The 15,617-nt window shown below is 39.3% G+C and overlaps 1 protein-coding gene across 2 annotated transcripts in view; it reads right to left on the bottom strand.

The window, feature by feature from the left end:
* Window positions 1-370: 370 nt before the first annotated feature.
* The window catches only part of ebf1a (EBF transcription factor 1a), a 201,895-nt gene continuing 186,648 nt past the window's right edge, over window positions 371-15,617 (bottom strand). The window contains exons 15-17 of one of the 2 annotated variants that reach the window (XM_034181304.1): window positions 11,248-11,445; window positions 7,331-7,399; window positions 371-3,310 (exon numbers count right to left, since the gene is read on the bottom strand). In XM_034181304.1, the coding sequence (XP_034037195.1) occupies window positions 7,332-7,399; window positions 11,248-11,445 (266 nt within the window). In that variant the 3' untranslated portion in view covers window positions 371-3,310; window position 7,331. The remainder of the gene's footprint in view (window positions 3,311-7,330; window positions 7,400-11,247; window positions 11,446-15,617) is intronic. The other variant, XM_034181305.1, reaches the window with a different exon arrangement.

The raw sequence follows: 15,617 nt of genomic DNA, 5'->3' as shown, positions 1-15,617 counted from the left end.
TACAGCATACATGTCCAAATTTTAAAATTTATTGCTAAAAATATTCCGTAGGCATTGAGGTAATGTATCATCTACAATTTGTTTATGTGTCTGTCACTTTAAATGCCACGCACTGTAGGCAGACTGAATCAGTGGGTGTGTCGCATAGATTAAATAGGAATCTAGGTGTGGATTTCCTTTAGGTCAGAGAAGTAAAAACAAAACAAAAAAAAGAGACAAAAACAAACAAACAAACAAAAAGAAGGTTTCTAAAGTTTCAAAAACAGTTTTCCACAATATGACCCTTTAACATGCCACAATCCTGGGTATGGATCAAGGAAGCATTGGACTGATTGTGTAACAAACAAACAAAAAAAGAGAACTAACAAAGTCACAGACAAGAGGTAACTTTAATTCAACATTGTGAGAATTCAAAAGTTATCTTACAGCTCAATTTTCATCAAAAACATTAACAATCTATACAGTAGATTTTTTTCTTCCCTTATATCATAGAGCTGTTCAGTGTATTTGCAGTCAAAGACAAAACACAGGAAAAAAAAAATAGACACCAGCTATTTGGTTTGAATCTTTTTTGTTTTTTTTGTTACGTAAATACAAATTTTTTGTCACCCATTACCAGTATTCATAATCAGGATGGAACCTTGCTTACAAAGAAGCTATTGTATGACAACAGACCTCTGTAGTTCATTTGAAACAGATAAGGTGCGGCCCCTCCCGTCCTGTCCCGGACCAGCGTAGCCACACAAGTGCCGGAAAAACACTCGTCTGTCAGCAGGCGCCTCTGTTAAAACGGCTCTTTCTATCCACTTAACAAAACCAGACTCTAGAAAATAAAAGCAGAGAGAAAAGCCCTATTCTCTGTCCAGCAACAGCTTCAAGACACACGGCACACACAATGAAAAGACTGCAGAAATGACTGAGGGGCAAAATCACTCTCATTCATGTTTTCTCACTCGCTTTTATTCTGTTTAGTGCGTAATGAAGCCGTATTATCCACAGGCTAATAGAGAAAGAGAGGGAGCACAGACCAAGTCGGGAGTCAAAAACGGCTCCGAGTGTGATTTGAAATTGTGCCGATCAAGTGCTTGTCTTCCCCGTGTGGCCCTAAGTAGTCCTGTCGACGGAGAGGAAAAAAAAAAAATACTATTACCATGCATTTTTATTTCATTATTCCAAAAAAAGCTGCATAAGTGCTACCAAAAAAAAAAAAGACCAAAAAGTGTTTCTGTGAACACTAAAATGCAATGAGCACAGCTGAGGGCCCCTCGGTTGTCGGCTCGTCAAAGCGTGCCATTGCTGTAATATTATAGTACATCGGGGTGTATGCGATCGTTGAATTATGGCTCTTTGTATTCTAGTCTGGCTTCACCACCAAACACAGTGGGTTTGTGCTTTGTCCCCAAGTTCCCATGAATTCCTCTGTGGCAAACAGACAATTGTGGTGAGGGTAGAAAACTGTACATGTGATTGAATGAAGAATGGGTTTGCATTGTTAAGGCATCTAGACTGCTGGTAAAGATTACAGTGACAGGGAAACAAACAAAAAAAACAACATATGCAGATACAAGTGTGTAAGCAGGCATAAATAACATGAGGAAAAGAAAAAAAAAAAACAGGGAAAATTAAGGAACACAAAGAAAGAACAAAAGCGTCTCTTAGTTCTCCGTTTTTCAACACACACACACAAAAAAGAAAGTGTAATCAAGAGAAGAACCCATGCATATTATCAGTTAAGAACAGCATCAATCTGAAAGCCTCAAAGAGGTCAAACAAAAAAAGATATAGATTTACAGTATATATTAATGTGTGTATATATTCTTAAAAAAATCTACTTCAACCAAATACTCTGAATAAGATGCTACTTTTTGCCGTACAATAAACATTTTCATAAGGGGGGAAAGTTTTTTTTTATTAACTTATAATACAAAAATAGACAATGGCATGTTTGAATCAACAAATGAAGGTATGGTATACAATGGAAAACAACATACAAAACCAAACCAAACAAAAAAATATATAAAAATTTCACATTTAAATAGTGACAGACAACAGTAAATAATGAAACAAAATGAAATTTGTTCTTTTACTGTATTAAACTTACACAACACAACTAAACAAGGGTGAGCGGCAATGTACAAATACAAGGGATAAATACATTATTTATAGGATATTTTACAGAAATCCCCTTTTTGTATCCAAATCCATCACGTTTAGCGGATGAGATACCGACAACACACAGTAAATCTATCATCTGTACTGAGAAGCTGCCTTAAGACATTTAATGTTTACATTTCAAATTGGAGCTATTGCAAAAAAACAAACAAACAAACAAACAAACAAACAAACAAACAAACAAAAAACAAAACAAAACAAAGAAATATCAAATGAAAAATGTAACTTTTTTTATGTACAAAAATATATCACATATATCACGCATTTATTCTAATTTGACATTTGTTCGACTCCTTCAGTACAGTGCTGGCTGGATGCATACATCCTCTGGCTTTTCAAGTCTTCCCGAAAATCCAACATTGTTTTGGCTAATTGTAACATCAGCGCCATTTTTTGTCATGTGACAAGCGGGAAAAAAAGCATATTGCAAACAGCTCAATCCTCACAGTTTCATTAAGAAATCGCACAAAACAAAACATACAAATAAAAAAAAAAGCATGTTTTATGATTTTCAACTACTATCTTGATATATATATATATTTTTAATTTCTGGGATAATTAGCAGCAAAAATTGATTTGGTGGTTTTGTTGTTTTGTTGTTGACTTTAGTTCCACTTGGCCAGTGTGTTGCTCTGTCGGTTTAGTAAGCAGTGAGCTCAGGAGGTTATGTAAACTTCATGGCCGAACCGACGCTTCGCTATTGTTTGTGCGAGTTATGGGTTGCAAAATGGTGCGGAACCGCCGCTAATCAAAGCCGAGGCTTACAGGCATAAACATAAAGATAAATAAATGCTCTGTTCATGAGGTCAGTGTCACACTGTGGGCAAACTATCAGTCTCTGTACACTCCATCCAACGCAAGGTCAGAGAAGCTAAACTAATTCAACCAAAAGAGAAATAACATCACAAAGGTTCCGTTTGTCCTTTTTTTCCTCCCTTTATCCCTTCAGATGAAATCCTACTGGAAAGGCCTGAGTTAAACAGAGTCCTGTGTCTTATCTTGACTTCCTTCAGTTCAGCTCCGGAGTTTAAGAGAGAGACTCGCCAGACTCCGCCAATGCGTCTTTTTCTCTCAGCATTCCCAAATCGCCAACTATCCCAGATCCTCTACATGGGCGGAACGATCATCCCGGGAATTGCTGTTTATGGGAAAAGTGGAGGAGGAGGAGGAAGAGAAGGGAAAGAATGGGGGGGGGGGGGTGTTAAAGAAAGTAAAGAGAGAGAGGTCAGTCATGTGATTGCTGCGTTTCATCCGTCATCACATAACAGAAACGTGCTCCAGCATCTGGCGAACAAAGACGACGCTCCCGCTCTCTTTCTGCCGCTCTCTCATTATCTCCTCATTCCGAGGCCCCAAAATCAAAACAGTTTTCTCTGCTAACGCGACGCCCACAGATGGCACTTGCGGCACCATTCAGATTTTCACAGAATGACTTCACGCAATAGATGCCGCTGTTAATTGTTAGCAGTTACAACACCGACGCCCATTGTGCAATCACGCGAGCCGCCATCACGGAGCATAATTCGAACATGAGAGAGGCGCGGTGACATGAGGTGACAGGGTGATGAAATGAAGCTCAACAAGCAATTTTCAGACTGCATGAGATTTTCAAATGAAGGATCTAATAGATTCCTAGAATCCTCATTTTTTTCTCCCCCTACATGAGTATTTTTCTCTTTGCAGTAATCCATTCCTGCAGACAGATCCAGGTAAACTGGCAAAACCACAAAGTTAAAGAAAAACATGACGATCCATCAGTGTGCCCCAAAAAGAAAAGCATCCAAACGAAAATACACCTCAAGGGCTCTCGCTTCATCATGCGCCACAATAATCACCAAGTCAGGTGCACTTTTCATCTCCAAAAAGATATTCACCCTGACAGAACGGCTGACAATGACAGCAAGACAAACATGACACCAGAGACATGGTGCACTGTGTTTCTCCTCGGATCGCCTTGTTGGAATGGCGGTCAGTGTAAACACCTGGTTCCCTTCTCTGGTTACGACCCTGAATACGGTTTACAGCTGAGTGTTCTACACACTGAAAAGAGTTACACACAGGATAAGATGTTCACCTCCACTACTTCACTAACAATGCTGCCTGCGCTTGTTTTAAGTCACATGTACATTATGAGAACTCTACTTCAGGCAAGCAACATATCAGCTTGGCATCTGTCCATAAGGTTTGTTTAAATAATGGTTAAATCTGTTTTTAGGAAAGCTTTGACATCTGTTAAGCAGGGCTAATTTGCAAATGTTCTTGCATCACAACGATGCTATAAGTTCCACAGTAAAAGCTGCTACTGCTTTTACAGTGCATCCAGAAAGTACTCGCAAAGCTTCACTTTTCCCTCATTTTGTTGTTTTACTGCCTTATTTCAAAATGGATGAACATTTTCCCTCAAAATTCTACACACAATACCCCGTAATGATAATGTGAAAAATGTTTTTTGAGACTTTTGCAAATACATTAAAAATAAAAAACTAAGAAATCACATGTATATAATTATTCACAGCCTTTGCCATGAAGCTCAAAATTGAGCTCAGCTGTATCATGGTTCCACTGATCATCCTTGAGATGTTTCTGCAGCTTAACTGGAGTCCACCTGGGATAAATTCAGTCGATTGGACATGATTTGGAAAGACACACACCTGTCTACATATAAAGTCCCATAGTTGATGGTGCATGTCAGAGCACAAAGCAAGCATGAAGTCAAAGGAATTGTCTGTAGACCTCTGAGACAGGACTGTCTCGAAGCACAAATCTGGGGAAGGATACAGAAACATTTCTGCTGCTTTGAAGATCTCAATGAGCACAGTGGCCTCTATTATCCCTAAATGCAAGAGGTTAGGATCCACCAAAACTCTTCCTAGAGCTGACTGCCTGTCTAAACTGAATGATCGGGGGAGAAGGGCCTTAGACAGGGAGGTGATCAAGAACTCAATGGTCACTCTGTCAGAGGTCCATCATTCCACATATCAAAGGAGCGGTTTCAGGACAACTCTGTAAATGTCCTTGAGTGACCCAGTCGGAGCTCAGACCTGAATCCGATTGAACATCTCTGGAAAGATCTGAAAATGGCTGTGCACCAACGCTCCCCATCCAACCTGATGGAGCTTGAGAGTTGCTGCAAAGAGGAATGAGCAAAACTGCCCAAAGATAGGTGCACCAAGCTTGTGGCATCATATTCAAAAAGACTTGAGGCTGTAATTGCTGTCAAAACTGCATCAACGAGGTATTGAGCGACGGGCCTGAATACTTATGCACATGTGATTTCTTAGGTTTTTTCTTTTATTTTTAATAAATTTGCAAAAAAAAAAAAAAATCATGTTGTCTTTATGGGGTGTTGTGAGTAGAATTGTGAGGGGAAAAAATAAATTTACTCCATTTAGGAATAAGGCTGCAACATAACAAAATGTGGAAAAAGTGAAGCGCTGTGAATAGTTTCTGGGTGCAGTGTAAATTAAAACATTCACTGCCAAGCACATTAAGGAAAATCAGAAACAGCTTTACACATTTAACTTTATTACTTGCAGCAACAAAGATGGGAAGAACAGCAAAATAGATTAAACCTAGGCTAAAGTCTCCCATGTGCCTTTTGACAATTTTTTTTTTTTTTTGTCTTTTTAAGAAAATCCTTTTATGTCCCACTCCATCATGAAGCTGCATAAATGGTGATGTAACAGACAAAAATGACACTGTGCACAGTTTCTCCACTCATAGCCAGAGAAGCCTACATCTCCTTCAGAGTTGTGACTGGTATCCCTCAGTACTCTCCGGCTTGCAGTCACTCAGTTGTTGAGAGCTGCCTACTTTATCACACAGTACCACAGTGTTTGTATTTATTATTGATTGATTTCAGTGAAGACCAAGACATATTCGGTAACTTGGAGATTTTCATCCCATTTTAAGAAAACAGTTTGTAAATGTGGTGATTTAATCATTATATTGAAAATATTAATTTGTCCACCACCTCTGACCACTGAAACTGGAGAGACTGCATAAAAATATAATTCCTTAATGGTTAATAGAATATTTTTCTTGCAATCACATTTTGCATGTTTAATTTCAACTTCATTAAGGTGGTGTCCAAATAGTTATGGGCCTGGCAGATTTGGCTGGGAGGAGTAGTTGTTCTCCTCAGATGCTTATTTTGGTCAATATTTTCCCGACAGATATTTTGTATTTTACTGTTTTACATAAAAAAAAATGTTTTGTGCAAAAGAAACGTTTTGCTGACTTGCGGAATTTGAAGTAAGTAAGCTCCCAGAGTAAACTTTATGATGACTTTTCCCATTTGTACAGCGTTTGTATTTAAATAATGTAACCGAATCCTTAAGAATCAAATCAAATTGGGAAATTTGAAATCGAATCAGTGTTGATATTGACTCCTACAATCTCAGAGCCCTTATCGGGATCCAGTCACATTTTTATCCTCTTATATAATGCTCTGCTTTCGATTAGTCCTGACATTTTCACCTCCTCTCTCGCCGACACCTCCAAAACCCTGTTCTAAACCCCCCCCACTTGCCTCCACCTTAACCCATCACAGGGAGGAATTTTTCATATAACATATTGGCTCCTTATTGATCCCTCTCTCGCTTCAATCCACTAATTCCCTGGTTATTTCCAAAGTGTGTCCAGTTTGCTAGAATTAGGAGAACGGTATGTTTGTGTGTGTGTGTGTGTGTGTCTGCGTGTTAGTACGATCAGCGTGCATTGGCTAATGCTACTCGGGTCACCGTGGTCAGTGCTCATCAACACAGGCACAGGAAGTGTGGAAGTGCTTAGCTTGGAGCTCTGATAAAGATTCCCATCCATCATTTCTCTCCTTCAGAATCTCAGCACCATAGAACATCCTGCGCAGACGAACAGATCCCGCACTGCCTTCAATGAAACTGAGAGAACAGAATGACCCGCGGTGCCGCGACACCCCCCCATTTTCGCAGCAACAACAGGCAGGGAGCAGGCAGGAAGCAGGAAGTGAAAACAGAAAATGGAACACATATGGTGAAGCATGGTTGCTCTGACAAGTCAACAGTGACAAATACAAGCAGAAAAGAGAAGGAAGGGCATGGCAGGATGAGCTAATGGTGCAAATGTACAAAGCCAAAGCATGAAATATAACAAAGCAGTAAATGAGAGAAGGATAACGTACTTCAGGAGAAGGCCAGGCCCTGCAGAGAGCTGGCTGATGAGTACTTGCTAGAGTCCACAAAAGACTGATCTAAAATGAGGAAAGAAAGCGGGTGGTTCAAGAGGAGGTGAAGGAAGGAAGGAAAACAGAGAAGAAATGGGGGGAAAGAGAGAGGAAAGGTGAGATATTCAGAAAGAAGTGGAGAACAGCAGCATTCAGACTTAAAAGTCAGGTGTCGACAGTAATGTGTGCGTTAGTGTTCATTTTTTTTTAAACATATAAACATAGCGGCACATCAGAGGTCTTCTGGGTATGCCACGTCAAGTCTGGTTCAAATGTCATTCATTCCAGCTGTATGTAGATTTAGTCGCATTCTTTTGCCTCAGGTCACAGGTCTGTGTGGCAAAATGTCTGGCAATCTGAGCAGTTCTCCACCATAGACTGTTTATATAGCAGACAGTCCCTCTGTGACATCACCCATAGGCTTTCTGAGGAGGGGGTTTAAAGCTCAAATGGGGCAGCTTGAAATGTTGCCATCTTGGCAGTGCCTGACTCCACCAAACAACTGGGCAACCCAGAAATGGTAGACACGGGGAGAGTGGGCAAGACTGGCGTGACATGAATGGGACAAATGAAGCCTGAACATGCCTACGAAAACATGCTAAGGCTAACAGGCTAACTTTGTTTAGGGTATTTGATTAACATATCTTGTGGACTGGGTGTGGTGATTATAAAGTATGGCTGGAATGGAATATCACCTCAGTAAAGGTGGCATCATCAGCAAAGCTAATGTCACTAAGGTAACATATGCTAACATATCAATTAAATAATGCTAAATTTTTCACTCAGCAGAAATACTAGAGCACAGACTTCTTAGAAGGTCTTTAGCGGGTCCTTGAATAACAGTTCTGTGTTGGTATCATTTTTCAGCACTGCAGGTTGCTTCTTGTTCACCCGCGATTTTTGAGGGCGGAGACTGGTGTGGCGCTAAAATGTCATCTCAGTAGGGATGGAGCATCATTCAACTGCACGTGCGCTCCTCAGTGTCATCACATTTAGAAAAACTATTTAAGTATTCAACCAAAAAAAAGAAAAAAAAAGAAAAAAGAAACATAGCCAGTGAAATAATGCAAAATAAATAAATAAATAAATTCAAGTCTTATTTTCATGCCCTTTGCTTCAATTGTAACTGAGCTTCCACAGCACGGGGGAAAGGAGGAATATAGCTTCAGAATTCTTCTGTGTCCCACATACTGTGTGGGTGTGTCACATGATGGGAGTGTCTCACAGACAGTGGTGGGCACAGATAACCAAAAAGTTAGCTTCGATAACCATTAATCTGATAACTGAAAAGTTATCTTTTATGACGCTAAACTGCTAAAACATTTTACGTTTATTACAGATAACCGATAACTTTTAGCATTGATTCGGACGCGGCCACATCAGATTACACTGTCAGCTTCTGATAAACCAGTTTCACTTTAACTGCTGCAGGGACTGCTGGGTAAATTCAAGGATCACAGACACATAAGTACGGAACCTGGGAGAGGTCACTTAAAGTGATATTTTTTTTCTGACCATGATAATTTGTGTGCACGTTTTCCTTTAATTGAGCCCACGAATGAATAAAATGTGCTCTCAAATTAATAAAACGTGCGCACGTTTTCCTGGCCGTGATAATTCGTGCGCACATTTTCCTTTAATCAAGCCCTCAAATTAATAAAACGTGTGCATGTTTTCTTTTAATTGAGCCCTCGAACTAATAAAACGTGCGCATGTTTTCTTTTAATCGAGCCCTCAAACTAATAAAACGTGCGCACGTTTTCTTTTAATTGAGACCTCGAATTAATAAAACGTGCGCACGTTTTCCTTTCGTTCAAAATGAAATTCATAATATGACCTAAATTGTCATCCTCACGACGGGGAGACGCTTCGCCCTCAGCATCCTTTTTAATGTGCTTAAACTCCAGATGATGTCATGCTGGGTAGCTGGAGTTCTCTGTATGTCCTTGTGTGCCCAAACCATGATGATACACTCTGACCAGATCCATTTCTAATGGGGAAATGTATTACACTGTCTGCTGGTTTGTTGGCTAATAGCCAACATTTATGTCACGACAATATCGAATGCATGTTTGTGCACACAATGTAATAAAACGAGCGCACAATATAACAAAACGTGTGCACAATATAACAAAACGTGTGTACAATATAATAAAATGTGTGCACAATATAACAAAACGTGTGCACAATATAACAAAACGTGCGCGCAATATAACAAAATGTGCGCACAATATAACAAAATGTGCACACAATATAACAAAAAGTGTGCACAATATAACAAAAAGTGTGCACAATATAACAAAACGTGCGCACAATATAACAAAACGTGTGCACATTCTCTCCACATGCAAAACATTTTGCAATGACACTTCCAGGGCTCTGTACATAAGAACACATGATAAATGAATGAATAAAAAAATAAAGCCCCAAACACTGTCATCATCTTTCAAAAGCAGTAAAACACAGTATTAAAAGTCAGTTTATCAGGGTATTATATACATGTCATTTACGAACTAAAAACCTGCTGCTTTTTTCACATGCTTTGAACCTGCTGCGGCTTAAACAACCGAAATATGTTCATTAATGCATTGATTGGCAGAGTAAAAGACATATAAATCCTTACCTGTTAGTTTCAGTGGGATTCATCTGAAGAAATAATACACATAAAGCGTTCTTTTAAAAAAATCCAAATCAGTGTCTAAACGGTGAAGAAAAGTCCCTCTGTACACAGCTGCTCTGTGAGAGCTCCTCTCTCCCACTGAGTCTTGGCGATTAAATTATACAGTCAGCCACAAAGAAATAAAATAATGTTAAAATTAGTCCATTTTATTTTTGTGTCGAGTGGACGATAACACCAACTGTAACGTCCAAAGTGAACCTGAACTAAAAATAATGTTAAAATTAGTCCATTTTGTTTTTGTGTCGAGCAGATGATAACATTAACTGTAATGTCCAAAGTGAACCTGTACTAAAAATGTTAAAATTAGTTTGTTTTGTTTTTGTGTCAAGCGGACGATAACACTAGCTGTAATGCCCAAAGTGAACCTGAAATAAAAATAATGTTTAAATTAGTCCGTTTTGTTTTTGTGTCGAGCAGACGATAACATTAACTGTAATGCCCAAAGTGAACCTGAACTAGAAATAATGTTTAAATTAGTCCGTTTTGTTTTTGTGTCGAGCAGATGATAACGCTATCTGTAATGCCCAAAGTGAACCTGAACTAAAAATAATGTTTAAATTAGTCCGTTTTGTTTTTGTGTCGAGCAGACGATAACGCTATCTGTAATGCCCAAAGTGAACCTGAACTAAAAATAATGTTTAAATTAGTCCGTTTTGTTTTTGTGTCGAGCAGACGATAACATTAACTGTAATGCCCAAAGTGAACCTGTACTAAAAATGATGTTTAAATTAGTCAGTTTTGTTTTTGTGTTGAGCAGACAATAACACTAACTGTAACGTCCAAAGCAAACCTGAACTACACTACTCACAATGCTCCCTGCGTCAACCGGCTAATCACATTTTGCACTTAATGATGAAGCCATCAGCAACAGGCAGCCAGTCCGCCACAAACACACAACAGATGGACTAAAATGTTTGATTTTAGGGTTTAAAAATGTTTTTGACCATTAAACGTTGCTCACTTAACCAGCAAAAAAAAAGTTATCGGACTGAAAGTTATCGGAACTAAATTTATCGGAAGATAATGGTCCGATGAAGGTTTTAAAACTTATCTGAAAAGCTAGTCAGGTCTCGTACATTCATTCACGGGTTTGAAATTGGTTTTCCACTGCTTTGTATTCTATGTTTTTGACGTAAAACTGAAGACTTCTACTCCACACCTGTTCCCATACTGTGCTCTTTCAGAAGCAACGTACCTTGGAGGCTGTTAGCATTAGCGCTGGTGCATGTGGGCGGAGGGGAGTTCTGGGGTCGCACAACAGGGGCAAAGGCGCTCTTTTGCTTGACGGCGGCAGACACCATGTTGGCTGGAGAGAAGGAGAATATGCCAGAAGAGCTGCTGCAGTTGGAGGGCAAGCTGGTCGACGAGGCCATGGTGGGGCTGGATGGGACGACTGAGAGAAGAAAGATGGGTGGGGGTTAAGAGGGATCACAGGAGGGAAGTAGAGGAGCATGTCAGGAAGGAGAGATGAAGATGGACAGGAAGCGATGGAGTTAGAGAGAGGACCGAGGGCAGAGGAGGGGCAGATGCGACGAACAGAAAGGGACTGGTCAATGGACAGTGGCAGGAGGGACAATAATTTGTACTGAGATCATACTGTTTTTACAGCCTTTATTCTACTACTAAGCAGTCACCTATCTGTGAGATACTCTGCTGTAAAAATGGGATTTGTAGAGATGTGGCAGTGAAAACAACCCTTTTTCCTTTGCCTTCCCCCCGATGTCTGTTTTGGTGACTCATCCTGTCCTTGGAGTTGTAACATTTTAATAATCACTTCCTTCCTACGAAGGGCGCAGCGCCAAAAGCGTCAAAGTCAGAGATAAAATCACAACAGAACAGTGGAGAACCAGTTTCAAACAAGTACACAGACCTGATACCAAAACTTGTTTCAGAAGTAATTCCAACCTAATAATCAATGAAATAACATCAAGACTAAGCATTAAAGGGGGCATATTATACACCTTTTCAGGAAGATGTCTCAGGGTCACCATTGAGATTTGGCACAAGTTTAATGATGCTCCAGTTGTGCTTATAGAAATCTACAGGTTTGATCCTATCTACACCAAATTTGGCGTGCTGATATTTTGGTTCAGTGGACTACTTATATAACATAACATATTTAAAATGTGATTTATTATACATGTCACAGAATATTAACATTTGTCCTCCTGTACTATGTAATTTATGGCGGTCTGCAGTGGCTATAAATTGCTTGATGGCCAGCTGATAAAAGGGTAAAGAGATAGAGCGTAGGCAAGAATCCGCATGACCTGGGTGGGAGAAACATGCTGGTATCTCTAGAGTTATTGAACAAAACTAACAAGCTATTATTGTTGGTTCCTGGGGTTACAGTTTTAAAGGACATTTTTGTGACTGGATGGTGGTTTTAGACCATGGGTGGCTTTGGTGGAGTATTTAAAAATTTGACCACATTATTACCTCAGCAGTGCAAAACTGTTATGGTTTGTGCGGTGTGGCGCTAGAGTCAGCTAAGCTATGATATGTGCTAACAGGTTAGCCCTGCTAACACAAATTAAATTCACTCATTAGAAATGCTGGAGAACACGCTTCTTAGATGATCCATTAAGAAAAATAACTGCACAACTAGCCATATTATCACAGATATTTGAAATAAAATGTTCAGAAAGGAAGCACTCATGCCAACGTTAGCTGTTAGCATCCTGTTATTTGATGCTAGGAACTTCTAAAAGATGATGTCATTTTCAAGACACTTGAATAGTTAAATCCTTAATAAACATTGCTTTAAGGTGCTCGTCTTAAAACTTTAGTCAGATCCTCAGCCTTGGTTTGAAAATAAATAGATAAAAAAAATGAAAGTTCTTCTTCTTTGTGTTACATACTGCCAATTACTGTAAATGGGTGTGTAGAATCATATCCTGAATTCTAAGTCAATACAATACAGAACATGAAGCAAGAAAATAAAAATTTAGCAAACAAAAAGTACAAAAAAAATATGTTAACGCTTATAGGAAATGCCACAATTTTGATTGTTTTAAGACATTCATACAGTACTTCTAAACTTTATATCAGTGTTGACTAATGACTAAGCCTCAGGCTGTACTATCACTGTAAAATTTGGTTTATTTGTTTATAACCTTTTTTTTTACAACTTCATTAATTATTTCACTTTCTGCTTTTAATATATATATATATATATATATATATATATATATATATATATATATATATATATATATATAAAGCAAGTGGTTGGTTGGTTTGTTGGAACATTGGGTGCAGAAAAAAAAATGTAAGCACACCATTGGAATTAATGCATCAATGTGGTGGTTTTAAGCTATAAATAAACTACAGCACTCACAGAGTGCATACCACAAACATACCATGGAAAAGCACGTATAACTCTGGAATTACAGGGCTTTAACATAAATCAATCAATTTAAGCACAATGTTGAAATCAGTATATATGTAATAAATAAACCACAGCAATCACAGAGTGCATACCCCAGCCATGTAAAAACACTGTCACTACATGTCTTAAAAAAAAAGAAGAAAAAAGAAATCTAAATATAGCATTGGAATTGGCACATCAACACTGAGGTTTAGGTTCTAAATAAACTACAGCCCTCACACAATGCATACCCCCGCCATGGAAAAACACATATAACTCTGGAACTTCAGAGTGTAGAAAATCTTTCTGCCAACTGTCAACTTAGACGATAAATAATCTGCACCACTCAGAGAATGCATGCCTTCATACCTCAAACAAGGAAAAACTCTTAAAACATGGTAACTACAAGGCACAGAATAATAATAATAATAATAATAATAATAATAATAATAATAATAATAAAGCACACTGTGGTAAAAAAACAAACAAACAACAACAACAACAACAACAAAAAAACAAGAACACTTTGCCAGTGGTGTAGTTTATCTATAGCCTAAATTGCCTCTTGGAGAATTTGGTTTATCCTGAGCTTCTGCAAAATTTCCCAGTGAAATATTTAATGTCCACTTATGAATTATTGTCTTATTTATTCTTCACCTGGGCAAAGCCAGGTGCCTCTGCTAGTAATAATCACGACAACGCCACACCAAGATTTCAATGTCCACTAAATATCACAGATAGTAGAAGTATAAAACACATTTCCATAAAAATTTGCAATTTCCCTATGTATTTTCTTGGGCCCAGAAATTTGGCCAGGACCTCTGCTCTAGATCATAGACAGATTCTAACCAAACACAAATCACACAGTGGACCTGCCAAGGTTGATCAAAATCGATGATTAGATGTTGTTAAGATACATTACGTCGAGACCAATGTGGTCACAATAGCATATGTGTGGTGATGCGACAAAAAAAGTTCCAATAAACTTAAAGCTGGTTTAAATGGAAAGATGCTGCCTCTTGCCACACCCCCTTGCTGAAGTTAAATGGTGCTGGAGCAACACAGTGGCTAAACAGTTTGTCTCACACAGGTCATGTGGGTGTGTTCACACAGACGTGCCCAGTGGGCATGTCTCAACCATGATATGGAAATCTGTGACGTGTGTCACAAAGGTCTAAAACGAGCCATTTCAACCATAAACTTTGCTTATAGTGGTGTAGTTTTTTATACATGCAGACATAAAATTGTGAAACTTCGACTGTTTAATGTGAAACTCCGTCCGGATGAAGCCTCCAAAAAACAACAACAAAAAAACCTGACTACAGGTGATATGTGTAGACAGTTGTAGACAGTAGACAGTTGTCCTGATTTGACAAAGCCAACAGAACAACATTGTCCGCAAACAGCAGAAACGAGATTCTGTGGTTCCCAAACCGGACCCCCTCTACACCCTGACTGCGCCTAGAAATTCTGTCCATAAAGGTAATGAACAGAACTGGTGACAAAGGGCAACTCTGGCGGAGGCCAACATGCACTGGAAACAGGTTTGACTTACTACCTGCAATGCGGACCAAGCTCCTGCTGTGGTCGTACAGGGATTGGCTAGCCCTTAGCAAAGGACCCCAGACCCCGTACTCCCAGAGCACCCCCCACAGGGTGCTTCGAGGGACACGGTCGATCGCCTTCTCCAGATCCAGATCCACAAAACACGTGGACTGGTTGGACGAACTCCCATGAACCCTCGAGCACCCGATGGAGGGTGTAGAGCTGGTCCAGTGTGCCGCGACCAGGACGAAAACCACACTGCTCTTCCTGAATCCGAGGTTCGACCTTCCACGTAAGTTACAGGCTTACGTGGCTGTGACTGGAGAAATTATGCACAGTGCAAGCTTTGCATTTTGTATCACCAGTTATCCATCTTCATGATGAAGTGGTATAGAGGAGGATTTTCTTAAAAAGAAGACCTGAAAGTTTAGCTACAAATTGCCAGAAGGTACATCTGAGATGCAAGCCTGGATTTGATCTGTTTTGGTGAAAGAGAATCCTTCTCTGCTCTACTCCACTATGAAGCTAAGAGTAGTGATGCAAAATGCAAAGCCTGCACTGTGCACAATTTCTCCAATCACAGCCACATAAGCCCATAACTTCTCCTGGGTTGTCTGGGTGTCTTGGTGGCTTTCCTCACTAATCTTCTT

The sequence above is a fragment of the Thalassophryne amazonica genome, chromosome 11 (assembly GCF_902500255.1).
Source record: "Thalassophryne amazonica chromosome 11, fThaAma1.1, whole genome shotgun sequence".
Classification (NCBI taxonomy): Eukaryota; Metazoa; Chordata; class Actinopteri; order Batrachoidiformes; family Batrachoididae; genus Thalassophryne; species Thalassophryne amazonica.
This window is presented reverse-complemented; position numbering and strand designations above follow the sequence as displayed.